At 38.7% G+C, this 13337-nt stretch overlaps 1 protein-coding gene across 2 annotated transcripts; it reads right to left on the reverse strand.

Moving 5' to 3' along the window:
• Positions 1-2802: 2802 nt before the first annotated feature.
• LOC18447688 (uncharacterized) lies at positions 2803-12701 on the reverse strand. 2 transcript variants are annotated; one of them, XM_020675700.2, is made up of 8 exons: positions 12105-12701; positions 9741-11086; positions 9215-9305; positions 8944-9101; positions 8652-8703; positions 6300-6379; positions 5860-5953; positions 2803-5014 (listed from the first exon to the last, which is right to left on the reverse strand). In XM_020675700.2, the coding sequence occupies exons 2-8, from the start codon at positions 10965-10967 to the stop codon at positions 4410-4412; spliced, it is 2307 nt and encodes a 768-aa protein (XP_020531359.2). In that variant the 5' UTR covers positions 10968-11086; positions 12105-12701; the 3' UTR covers positions 2803-4409. The 2 variants fall into 2 exon arrangements, with proteins under 2 accessions (XP_020531359.2, XP_020531358.2); XM_020675699.2 differs by having other exon boundaries at positions 11681-12197.
• Positions 12702-13337: the final 636 nt, after the last annotated feature.

The raw sequence follows: 13337 nt of genomic DNA on the forward strand, positions 1-13337 counted from the left end.
ATACAATCCCGTTTGTTTAATGTCTTTTGTTAATTTGGTTATGAATCTAGGCTAATCCAGTAGTCATGTATTTTGTATTTTAATTTTTATTTTTATTTTAAAAATCTAATTCACTTCAAATTTTGAGCATCTATTATTTAAAAATAGGTGAATTTAATCAAAATATTTAAAAAATAATTTATAGAATATAAATTGATCAAAATATTCTTGAAAATTATAGTAGTATTTTTATTAATTTATTTTTTTATAAATACCTTTTTGGAAAATTGTAGATACCCCTTAAAGTAGGCTTTCTAGACAACCTATTTTCAATCAAATTTTTTTTTTTTTAGCAACTTTTAGCGCAAAACCAAATTAAATACCTTCGAGTCAAAAAGTCATAATTTTTAGACAAATGTACCTGTCATCTCCAAATCTCCCATGCCCCCACGCATTATCTCTTGTCTCTTGGTGCTGTGTTCACCTATCTTGGTCCGGCATCTCAACATGACTTCCCACGGTCCGACACTCTAACCAAGGGGTATGGCAACTTGTTCAAATGGTCCGGCACATCCATGTCTCGGTCCGACAGTTGTGGCTTGATCAGTCTTCACATGGTCCGGCAATTTTTGCACTCGATCCGACACTTTTTCTCTCGGTTCGGCAATATTTGTTTCCAATCCGACACTATTCTAATTCAATTTGATATTTTCTAATATGCTTTATAAACAAGGATTGCTCACATTGATTTTACTTGCACTTCTATGTCTCCATCTAGCCATCTCCAAATAATTGAGATAAAGTTTGGATGATGATAACTTTCATTTCTCTATTTGCCCTTTTAAATTTTTGTTTCTATTATGTTGTTCATATATATATATATATATATATATATAACTTCTCATTTCTAAAGAAAGTTTTCAGCCTCTGCATTTTTCTTTCGTTTTTGTAATCTTTTAAGGAGTGACCTTCCCTTTTTTCAAAGTTTCTAATTGGTTTTTTGTCACATTGCTTGCCTTTGTTTCTTAGCATCTTGTGCTCTTCATTTCTCCATATTTTTGGACAGGTACTAGCTTACAAGCTAGTCCCATTTACAGTTTCTAGGGCTCTTTCTCTCTTGTCTAAATAACATCAAACCCCAACTCTTCAAAGCAGTCTTTCAAAAAATCCCAAATCGCACCCCGGTCACATCAGAACCTAGCGACTCTGGATGAAAAAGCACCAGAATCACTTTAGTTTCCAGTTTTTCTATTTTTTTCCTTTCAAAGTTGTTTTTAGTCGTGACCGCGGAGTCACATTGGGGTAGGGTGTGGCAACGGATTTGACCAGACCTAGGACTCGATAAGTAGACCCGACCAAAATTATACAGGCATATGTCGGTATTCATTAATATTGCCACTACGTTTGTTTCTTATGAATTTTCAGTTATTACATCATGCACTAAGGAATATGGGTATATATGGGTATTTATAAATGTTGTGCAAGAGTGTAAATGTTGCCAATAATGTGTAATATAGGGATATGATGGTTCAAAAAGGACAAAAAAAAAAAGACTCAGTCATAGGGTGGCAATGGAGCCGACCAGACTAGGGACCTGACGGGTGGACCCGACCTCGGGTCCAGGTCCAGCCGGACTCGACTAGTGCCAGTAGGAGCCTGATTCCAAAATTTGAAACTCTGCTACGATGCATGTTGGCTCTTCCAAGCTAAATTTGGCAGCCAAAAACCAACCACCATAAAATTTGACAGTTGAGCATATTAATATAAAATACGCCAAACAATTATGAGAGTGGTACAGCAGACGGGGTATCCGGAGATGAAGCATAGTTATGGGCCAATGCCTAAGGTGGGAATTCCGGTTCATCTCCATAGCAAACAATTGAGAATGGACAGTCGATGTTCTTCCTCTGTGTTGCGCATATTAGAGTGATTTACGTATGGATTTTAAAATTTTGGGTAAAATACAAAATGCCCAGCTAATAAAAAAATTAAAATTTGGGTTGAACGAAAGGTAATTTTAAAAAATAAAAAATAAAAAATAAAAAAAAAATGTGGGTTGAGTGACTTCCGTAATTTCTACATGGAACAATTCATATTTTACCTAAAATTTTAGGATCTGTACGTAAATGGTGTGCATCAAGGGAAGCAATTATAGATGTCTCCTGAATCCTGATACACCCAACATCCATCATAGAGATGGATGTAAGAAGGTGTTGGTCCCACTATAACCCACAAAACCATAATCTGAAAACCCCATCAAAAAATATTATTTTATTTTTAAATAGATTTTGGAGGGAGGAGTAATATGTAGATCAGTCGGCAGACTCATAAAAACCTTGTCCCTCATATCATGGATTTCCCATTGTTTATAATTGGAATTAGGTGAGCCATCACCATTCCAACTTTGCACTCTAAGACAAACTTCATCAAAATTTAACTCTACATTTAATTGGTGAAGTTCTGGTGGACCCCTTAAAAAGTTTTTCAATATAATATGGCGCATGTAAATTTCCAGCGTAAGTTTGAGCACGTACAAGGTGGTCCCACAAGTCCAATCGAGCTTTTAGACTCGCACCCAAAACACGGTCTAGGGGAATTTTTTTGAACTAAATTGTCAATTTCAATAAGATAGGGCTTGATTTTGTGTATAAGTCCCCAAATCTACTTCCATTAATCGATTTTCACTTCAAAGCTCTGAGTCCCATCTTTCCTTTCACAAAGTTGGGAAGCCGCTCTACCATGGAACGAACAACGAACGTGGGGTTCCTTAAAACATCAATTATCGTGTACATAACAAAAACATGAGTGCTACACAACATCCTCGAAACAAACACATTCAAGATGTCATATTGTAGCACCTTGTTATGAAGGGCCCAAGCCTAGATTGAATCTGGTAGGGCATTCTTATTTAAAGACATCCAAAATCCTTTTTTTGAGAATAAAAAAAAAAAAAAGAAAGAAAAAAGAACTAAAGACGATCAATATCTAATTTTGGGTGCTTCACCACTCGCCAAAACAATTTGGATCGGCAGGACCACTTAGATTGGATGGAATACTTAGACTAAGGCTGGGCTGTCTCATCATTTTCAGGCGTGAGCTCGGACACTATCACCGGGATTCCGACTGAACAATGGACAGCTCTTTATTTATAAGAAAGGCAGAAAGAAATAAGAGCTAGCTATAATCTGGACCTCCACCTCTGGCCATAGATGTGTGAAAGTCATTGTGCTAACATACATCCATTTTCTTGCTTGCACTAAATGATTTGCTTTTTTACGCAGTAGTTTTCTTCGCATTGCATCTTCTTGTTTTCTTCGCTTCTAAAATGAGGGCTAACCCATTCAATCGTCCCTCCACGAAATCCTTGGTGACCAAGGACCTTCTGTTTGACCACGACTGGGGCGGGTAGAGAGAATGAATCCGATACTTACCAATTAAGAAAATCAGATACGAGAAAAAGAGATGGCAGCTAACTGCTATAATACAGAGGGAGGGAGGGGGCGGGGGGGGGGGGGGGGGGGGGGGGGCGTGATTTACATGTAATTTGGCTTTTGAACCGACCGGTCACCCATCACACACCCAAGAAAAGCTCTGAACCAGATCACCGAAAGCAACCTCGAAGAGAGAGAGAGAGAGTTTTGCTTGAAGCCCACTTGTTGTCAATCAAAAAGGAGTGAAGAGAGCCAGATCAATGAAAGCGGCATCCAGAAAGGTGAAGGACTCCCCCTCCACCATTCCATTCGTAAATAAAGGCATATAATAACTCACCACTTTCTGCCCCCCACCTTCCCTAATGGCAAAGGCTAAATGACCCCACCCTTGCACCAACCATATTTACACTGCTGCCATCTTGTGATCCAACAAATTTAAAGGAGAAGCCCTTTTTTTGTCCCTTTTCAATTCTCTATCACCATAACCACCTCCGTAAATAAAAGAATTACATTAGTATATGGACCCCAAAATGAACCCAAAAAAGAGAACAAAAATAATAACAATACCAAACACCAACTCCCTCTAAACCCGTCCGCCCGCCGCCATCATCAGGCCAACAAACCTCCTTATCAAAGGAACGAGTGAATGACAAATTAGAGAACCCATATTCTCAAAATCATCTGTTACTTCTACAAATGCATAGGGGCCAAATTACAGCCACCCCAACTCTCATGGGTCTTCAGTGTTCTTTTGAACAATCTCAAAATGGCTGCTGCCACCCCACTTTCCCCCTTTTTGGTATTCTTCCTTTTCGAACACCAATTTTACAAGGGTGGCCACACGGCACTGAGTTTCTTGTGTTTCTTGTCCTTCTTACACAGATTTCACATGGGTCTTTGCCACTCAAATATCCATGTGCAATTGCCAGGAAAGCTCAATCCCAAGTGGAGAGAGACAAGTCATGCACCAAAAATCCCGTCTTTTCCACAGCCAAACACTCATAGACGGACCGGCAACCCATAGTTGTGGAATGATCTGATCCGTCCATCCCATCCAGCTGTCACAATCACAAGGCCCCACGTATGAGGGGAAGCAAACATTCCCTCACTGGCAGTCTTAAGAAACTTGAACTGCGATTTACAAGTGCTTTGGGCCGAGCTCAAAGCATCAGTAGAGGGAAGCTTCTCCTCAGGCCAAGTGGCTGAGCCCCTTGCAAGGCTATCCGCAAAGAACCCATGACCTAGAGAGAAGCGATCAGGAGAAGGGGAAGAAACTGAAGGAGTCTCTCGACAAGAATCCCAACTACTATGGAAACCATTTTCCGAGCTCTCTGTTAATTCATCGGAGGTTCGAGAATTGGTCTTGAGAGAAACTTCTGAAGATGGCCGTGCCTCTGATTTTAGGCCAGACCAAGTGATGGCAACAGAGGAATTATTCGAGAAAAATCGCTCACAAGACCACACACTCTTTGCTTGTTTCGATGTTCGCCCCTCGGGGGTCTCGTAACTCCAAACATAGACATGGGAGTCTTCACTTGCGGAGACAATGTGCTTCCCATTAGAAGTGAAGGAAGCCGAGATCTGGCTGCCTGTATTCCTTAGACCTGAAAGTAAAAAAACATTTAGAACAAGAGATGTTTAGGCAACTATTTGATAACATGCAGGTGTGTTACTTGAAAGCTGAGATTGTGGGAAATAACAAGTAAAAAAACAGGGTCATAAATAAATAAAAGGAAGAAACAGATGGCATGAAAAATATGAAAAATTTAAGGTAAAATACACAACCAGAAAAGGCAAATTGAATACACATGAAGGGAAAGTGTCCTATTCCATAGGAGTTATGAATGACCAATGACATGCTTATGATGGGATACAATGTAACCCACCAGATTAGGACAAAACCCAAATTGAGGGTCTCACCCTATTTCCCTCCCAACCCAGACATGACCCAGATAGACTGGGCTTTCCATGGTCTATAGGACAATAATACATGCCTCTTGCTCGAGGTAAGGCAGGTTTATACTAGGGCGATTTGAACCCCCGACATCTCCTACAAAGTGGGTCTCTCACTGATAAGACATAGACCAACACCTAGTTGAGAACTACATTATACTTTCCTATTTATGAAACCTACAACAAAAGGAGAAAAGGTATTTTATTTCATCTTAGATGTTGGAACCGCCATTATCAAGAGAAAAACTTATCTTCATTAATTCACAATAAAGGGCATATTATTTGAATGGGAGAAAAAATGAGATGTTTCGAAAAATTCTTATTACTTATGGTATTGAAAAGCAATACAGACAGGATATTTGAGTCCGTCACCAAAATTGCCAGAGACAAGCATAGTGGGGAATATAATCGAGAAAAATCAAGTTCCAATCTCACAACAAACTATTCATATATAGTAATATGTTTAAACATTTCGAAAAGCACTTGAAGTGACTACCTTTGTATTTGCAGATGACATCCACCCCATCAAAAATTCGAACTTGTGAGTCCGCAGATGTAACCATTACTTTTCTGGGATCACTAGGGGCAAACTGAAGAAAATAGGGATCAGTCAACAAGAATCCACGGAGATTTGTCCAGGGAGATAAAGAAATAAAAGAACAGCTGACACTTGAATACAGAATCAGCCCAGAAGCCAATGCTAAATATGTTTTAGATTTCAGTTGATCCTCCTTTTTCTAATTATGCAATACTTTTTTTGACACAGACCAAAATCCAATGCGAAATACTTTCAAGATTCCAGTTGATCTTCCCATTTTCCAATCATATAACACTTCTGGTGGAGTTTGAACATAAATCGATACATTGGGGCCCCACGGAAAAAACACTTTTAAAAGCTCAACATTTGAACCATTGGCAATGCATGAGACTTGTTACCTGAAATCCAGTTATCCTTTTGCAAGAGGATTTCTTTTTCCCCTGTAGACATACTTGAGCTGCCAGTAGCAGATGATTATCTGAACCAAGGCAAATAGAGTCTTAATTAGCTGCTATAATGCTACAAATACTTACTAAATAAAACTAGGAACTCAGGATCACAAATTTTAACAGGTGTGTCAAATTTAAATATTCACATTGAAACATATGTTTATAGCACTATCAGTTTTTACTGTTAACCAATGCATTATGCTGTAATGCTAATGTATATGATGGAAAATCAGGAATAGGGTCCAAACAAATATCCCATGGAAAATCTGCTTCTTGACCAATAATTTGAAACCCCACACTAAGTGACAAAAACAAACACAACTACATCACAGGAACATAAGTTCACGCTGCACAAATGTTTGTTTTACGTGTGGTTTTATCTTTAGATACCATTTCATTCTGACAATTAGAATCATAATTCACTTACATTGGTTTAATATTTCCCATTTATGCTCCCTAACTGAAATGGAAGTTCAAATGTGCAATCGAGTTCAAGCAACATCCATCTCATTCAGTGTAAAAAGAAAAGCAACAAGCTTTAGGATTTGGGCCTTCGACCTTTGGTGGCTGGGTCCATAAAGGGGCTATATCATGGCATCCCAGGTTCAAATCTCATAGCGGACTGACCCCCAGAAAGTATTTCACATACTGAAAAAATAACACCTTTTGTTGATGGAATCAGGCCTTCAAGGCCAATAATAAGGCATTTTTCCTTACTTTTATGTTTTTTACATAAGACTCTAGCCTGGGATTGGACCATAGATGTTTTGCACATACAAAGGGATAGCATGCGCTATCGGCGCGCCACCCAGATGTATGCTTTTCCTTACTATGTAATGCACTCTTAGAAAAGTGAAGAGACACAAAATTCTTCCCAAACCATCTCCAAACAAAATTCTTCCTAAGCCCTCTCGAATCACTTCTGAATCAGCATGACTTGCAATAAGGAAGCGGCAGATACACTTCGGACATATCTTCCAAGGGTTTATCTACGCATATGATACAACTTGATATGACAAAATAAACCAACTGAAGCAAGGGATAACATATCAATGGAGGAAGTGGTGATACACATTAATAATATCAAAAAATCCATCGCCAAGAGATACAGAACTCCACTCTTAAGAATATACTAGAAGTTCAGAACTAGGAACGGAGAAAATAATAGACGACAATCCACAGTTTATCTCCCATACTTGAACACAGGGTGAAGCAAGGTGGCAGCAAATAATGTTCGAATATACTTTAATGGCATTTTTTAAAGGAATGCCCTTTAATTAAACTCCAGTCAATAATTACTAAAAACAAACAATGCAAATGACTCACTAGCAATGCATTAAGTTCCAGGAAAGCTTGCTCTCTCTCCTAAGCCGAAGACTAGGCAAGTAATCAGCTAAAAAAATTAGCTTTAGTAGGAAATTGGTAAATATCAAACTTCCACAAATTCCTCATCTGATCCTGGATCTTCACAAATAACGCCATCTATTCTCCAGGAAAAATTAAAAAAACACTAATCCATCTTATAAATTTTAAGAAATAAAAAATATGGAAAAAAGAGAGAAAGAAATCATTTTCAATGACAATGGGATTCTCCCAAAATTTTGCCCAGTTCTTGATCCCCACAAGGGCTAACATTGGTTTCCGCACAAGTGGAATCACATGTTCCCAGTGGTCCCACAAAGCACTAAATAAAGTCACCTCCTTTATGAATGATATCCCACTAAACATGTCCATCAAAATTTTGTTCTAGATCAGGTGATCCATTCTATAATGCTTCTGGACATGTTTTATGCAATGCATTAGGGTGAAGTAGAAGACATGACTTCTCCTTAAATATATCCCCAACCATCCAAAAGACAATACAAAAATAATAACTAATTCGACCTCTTATATGCACTCCAAAAGCAAAAAAACGAAATCCATAGAAGCACAAGATATACTCATATCATTAAAGACCCCTCAAACACTCCAGAGTTACAAAAAATTATCTAGAACACATTAACAGAAGAATGTAAGATATCAAATTATCGGTTAAAAGAGAAAAGAGGAGACAGAAAGGTCTACCACAACAAATGATATGGAAAAATTATCCATTGCATATTTTTGTAACAACATTAGTATAAAATGCAAGGCAGTGTAGATAAGCATGGAACCACATCTAAACACTAGTGTCCAGAACATAATGCCCCATAACAAATCATGCATAAAATCATATAAATGCTCATAATTAAGGAGCACTTCAAAAAGATTCAAAGTTTAACCCAATTAAAAGGAAATTAGATTTACAAGTAGCAAAGATACCTGATGCATCATAGAAACGGCAATTACCAGCCATGGAACCCACAATTCCTCCCTGATCAATTAGTATCAATATCAGTGATCAATTACAATAAATATCAGTATGACCAACTATATGTGTATGTATGCGTGTATGTTGATATGTATCTAGATACATGCATATCTGAGTGGCAATAAGAAGGGCCAAAAGATATTTATCAAAAAAAAAAGGAAGGGCCAAACAACTATACATACAATACATTAAAGTGCGATTTAACATCCATATCCACAGATCAACAAGAGCAATTAAATTTACCTGACCATCAGGCCGGTAGCAAACAGCTGTAACTATTTCTCGTATATCTGTCCAATCAACAACTTGGCACCCAGGAATGGCCCAAATGCGGACTTTACCGTCAATTGAACCACTGATGAAATATCGATCATCCACAGGATTGAACTGAATGGATGTGACTGCATCACAATAAATTCAAATAAAAGGTAATGAGAAATATGACTCCACAAACTTGTAAGGAAACTTCAGAAGAGGCAACAATTTCTTGATGAAAATATTAGAGATTACTAACCATAATTGTTATGGGAGAAAACCTTGATGCATGAAGCTTTCCCCACTTGCCATAGACGGACAGTTTTATCCGTGGATGATGAAAGTAGGTACTACATCAAGTATTACAAGTGACATCAGGATAAGTTTTTCCAGGTGGGTTGAAAATAAAGAATAATACTTCACAATCTCTCAAGCACAATCAAAACCATTTTTCAATTTCAGAAAGCACAAGAATGCCCTCATTTTGGAAAGAACTGGAAAAAATTAGGCTACATGTGTGTGCACATATATGTATGTATCTCATTTTATCTAAAAAAAATATGGCTGAATTCTCAACTTGTCACAGGATGTTAGATAACGGTTCTATTTTTTTCTGAACTGTAGCTGAAATTTGGCACCGAATCCCAAGTTTCTAATATCGAACAAAACATTAGAAAAAATAGCACAACTTTCCGAATCAATAGCCAGAAAATACTCTACACTTAGTTTGAAATAGCACCAACTGAAATGGGGAAGAAAGAAGAGCTTCTACGTTAGAAACTGACCTTAGTCTGAGACCATGACAAGTCCAGCACATCTCCAGTGTGACCATGGAATTCATGCAATGGTTTCTCTGACAATTTGAAGATTTTGTGAGGAATCACTACACAAGCAGATCCCGAACTCTTCCTCAAGCCCCTGAACCTCCCCTCTTGCTCCTTGTTAGCATAAAGAGGAACCAGTTCAGATGACTCATTCACAGTGAAATACCGGCAAGAACGATCAATCTCCAGGGTATCCCCCAACTCTGTACCTGCTGATTCCATAACCTCCCAAATCCTCACAACGCCATCTTCACCTCCACTAGCAAGAAAACGCCCATCTAAACTGAACTTCATAGTCCATATAGAGCCATGGTGAGCTTGAATCTCTTGCCCCAGGTAAACAGCAGTGAACTCCTTGCACCGCTTTTTACAATGGCGGACTCTCACTCTCTGAGGCATTTGGTGAATTGGGTTCACAGAATTTGATGACCCAACAATATTCTCAGAATTACATGACCTGCTGGAACTACCACCCCCTTTCTTCCTCTTCACAATGCTTGCTGCTGCTCTCAAGCTTCTCAACCAGCCCTTCTTTCTCTTCAAACCCTCTATAGAAATGCCAGACTCTACAAGATCTCGTCGCATGAAATGTTGCACTAATGGAGAGAGCCCAATATCTCTCTGAAATTCATCAATGGTGACCAAACGATCAGAACCCACTCTTCTCAGCCTGCTTAAAACCCCATCGCCACTTGGGTTATCGATGACGAATTCAGTGCCATTATCCAAGTTTCTTATTCTGCAAACCATGTTTTCTCTATCATCATCAATTGAATTTATCTCTTCCAAATCCCTACTGTCAGGAGAATCAACTGGTCCATTGGACCAACTCATGAGAGAAGATCTACTAGATGAGAAATTGCTTTCAAAATCAGAGCTCATTAGAACTGCCCCACTGTTATCTTTTAACCTTTCAACGCCTGGAATTTCCCCATTTTCACTGGATGAATCAAGGGTCTCACCATTCCGAGCTAAACCCATCATTCTGAGAAATTTTTCACGCCGTTCTCGAATAGTCCCTGGCTTATTCAACCAAACTTCGTAGAGAATATTACCATAAATCAATTCAGAAAACCCGCTGTGATTCTCGGTGGCCTCTGCATAGTCCGACCCCGAGTCGGATAATGAAGTTATTTCCTCTCGAGTGTCGAAGAAGTGATCTTCTTCTTCGTCGCTGCAACTTCCCATTACTCTTCAATCCAAGCCACCAAAATCCAATAAAGACACCATCGTTCCACACCCTTAAGCCTGCCCTAGAAATGACCAAACCCACCAGAGAAAACCATGGTTTCAGGTCTCAAAACGCCCTACAAAAGAGCAGAATATAAGAGGAGAAACCCAAATTCATCTGTATCTCAATCCCAAGGGTCAAAAGGAATTTTCCCTCGATTCCTTCTCCTGTCTACCAATAAAGATCATTTAATCCAATTTTTTCAAAGACATTGTTTTTGTCAAAAAAATCTGTAAATCACAAAATATATGGGAACCAGAGAAATCGGAGAGTAGACGAAAGAGCCCAAAAATTTATGAAGAAGAAACAAACTCCAAAGCTATGAGAACAGAAACCACAGGATTAGGGTTCCTGAGTGGCGAATTTCTAACATGGGGTTCCCACTAATAGCGAAACCAACAAAAAGGAAAAAGTCAACTCATCCACCAACACCAGAAGAAGCCCCAATATTCCCACCCATTAACGATGAACCCCAAAAAGCCATCAAAGCATAGATCACACGGAACAAAGAGGGGACTTCTGGTTCGGCAATTGATTAAAAACAAGCCAAACCAATCCCCCCCCAAAACAAAGACAGCACTCACAACCCCAACCCAGATGCAACGCAGCAGACTCTAAAAACCCATGGGAACAGGGGCCATGAAAGGGCTTTTGTTGGGCAATTGCGTACCTAGGGTTTCCATAAACGGCAAAAACGAGGTGAGCGCCATTAAAGGGCCCAAGAACCTTTTATCCAATTGTCAAATTTTAGGATTTTTGTAAGCAAATCGCTCCAAATTCTCCGAATTACGAATGCAACTTTTGAGCTGGGATGATGAGCTCTCTCTCCCCGCTCAGAAGAAGATTTAACCCGAAGAAATAAAAATAAAACCAATAAATAATCAGCAAAAAAGAGATAGAGAGAGAAGAAACCAGTAATCAACAATTTAAAGGAGCGAGAAAAAGCCTCGAGATTCGAGAAGAATTGGCCCGAATAACGAGGCTTTCTTAGAGAGAGAAAAATAGGTCTTAGGGTGGGAAAATAAAGAGCCTTAGAGAGAGAGAAAGAAGCAGAGCTGTTTTTAGAGAGAAAAAGAGAGGGGTGCGACTCTCACTCTGCAAATACCGTCATTCTGATCCAATCCCTGCAATACTCCGTTACTGTTGAAAACGACGGCATAAAGCAAAATAATAATAAGAAAGAGATTGAGAGAGAGAGAGAGAGAGAGAGAGAGGATTTAGAGAGATAAAATTTTGAAACCCTGATTTTGACGAGTCTCCTTTTTTATCACAGGATTCTTTCCTGTTCTCCTTTCTCTCTCTTCATTTCCCTAAAAACCCCGTTTTTGCTTCCCCTAAATTTACAACGACCATCTTTTAGAGAGAGAATTATAAAACCAACATTTTCTTGAGAGAGAGTTATAAAACCCTAATTTTTATATAGTTTCCACTTTCCATTTGATTACAAGACCCTTTCCTATTCAGCTTTCCATTTTTTAGAGAGAGAGAAACAATTATAACACCCCATTTTTACGTTGTTCCATTTTGATCACAGGATTCTTTCCTGTTTTTATTCTCTCTCTCCTTAATTTGTACAGGTTTTTTTCACTAAGTTTCCCTCTTCTGTACAAGGGGTAAAATTGGGAAAAAAACTCGTTTTATGGTTTCTTTACCACTCCAGTCCAAGAGATTCGACTCTCGCCACGCGCGAGGGGTACATTATGTTCCAAAAATGCCCTTAAGTGTTGTTTAAAATTTCTGGGTATTTTTGGGTTTTTTAATTTACTTATGTGGGGGTAAAAATGACGTGTTTTCTTTTACCTGTCCAGTCCAAATGCTCGGATCCTAGCCGTGCGGGGAGGGATACTGTTACAGGAAATATTCCGAAAATGCCCTTTGTAATGTTTTGTATTCCCATTATCAACTAGGTGCAAGAGAAATTTATAATGAAAAATTTATTAAAATAACTTGAAGTTTTAACCGGTCATTTAAAAAAGCGAAGCGGATCGGTGACTTGGATCGGGCACGCCAACAATCAGTCCGGAGCAGTGAATTTGAGGTGCGGATCGCCATTTTATTGTGCATAAAAACAATTAACTGAAGAAAAAACATGTGAAAAAATAGTGAACGTACCAAACATCAGTTCGGATCGATAAATCGTTGGTTTGGATCAACGAATCGGTGGTCTGGATCAGTGTTTTATTGTGCAGAAGTCCTGATTCTTTTCTAGGCTCGACAGTTTTCTTAAATATATGCAAAACCATAATGGGATAACCGATTATTGGGTTGGATGAGATAATTTCGTGCTGACCCAACATTTTTAAAATCATTGTTTTAACTTGTTCACA

This window comes from Amborella trichopoda, chromosome 9 (genome assembly GCF_054954075.1).
Source record: "Amborella trichopoda isolate Santa Cruz 75 chromosome 9, AtrichopodaSantaCruz75HAP2 v2.0, whole genome shotgun sequence".
Taxonomy (NCBI): Eukaryota; Viridiplantae; Streptophyta; class Magnoliopsida; order Amborellales; family Amborellaceae; genus Amborella; species Amborella trichopoda.

Bases quoted from the DNA above. Each gene is read 5' to 3' on its own strand.
- LOC18447688 (XM_020675700.2), bottom strand. From the start codon at position 10,967: ATGGGAAGTTGCAGCGACGAAGAAGAAGATCACTTCTTCGACACTCGA. The intron at 9,102-9,214 runs GTTAGTAATCTC...ATTGTGATGCAG, and splicing joins TTTCTCCCATAACAATTATG to TCACATCCATTCAGTTCAAT. The intron at 6,380-8,651 runs GTATCTTTGCTA...GCCTTGGTTCAG, and splicing joins CCGTTTCTATGATGCATCAG to ATAATCATCTGCTACTGGCA.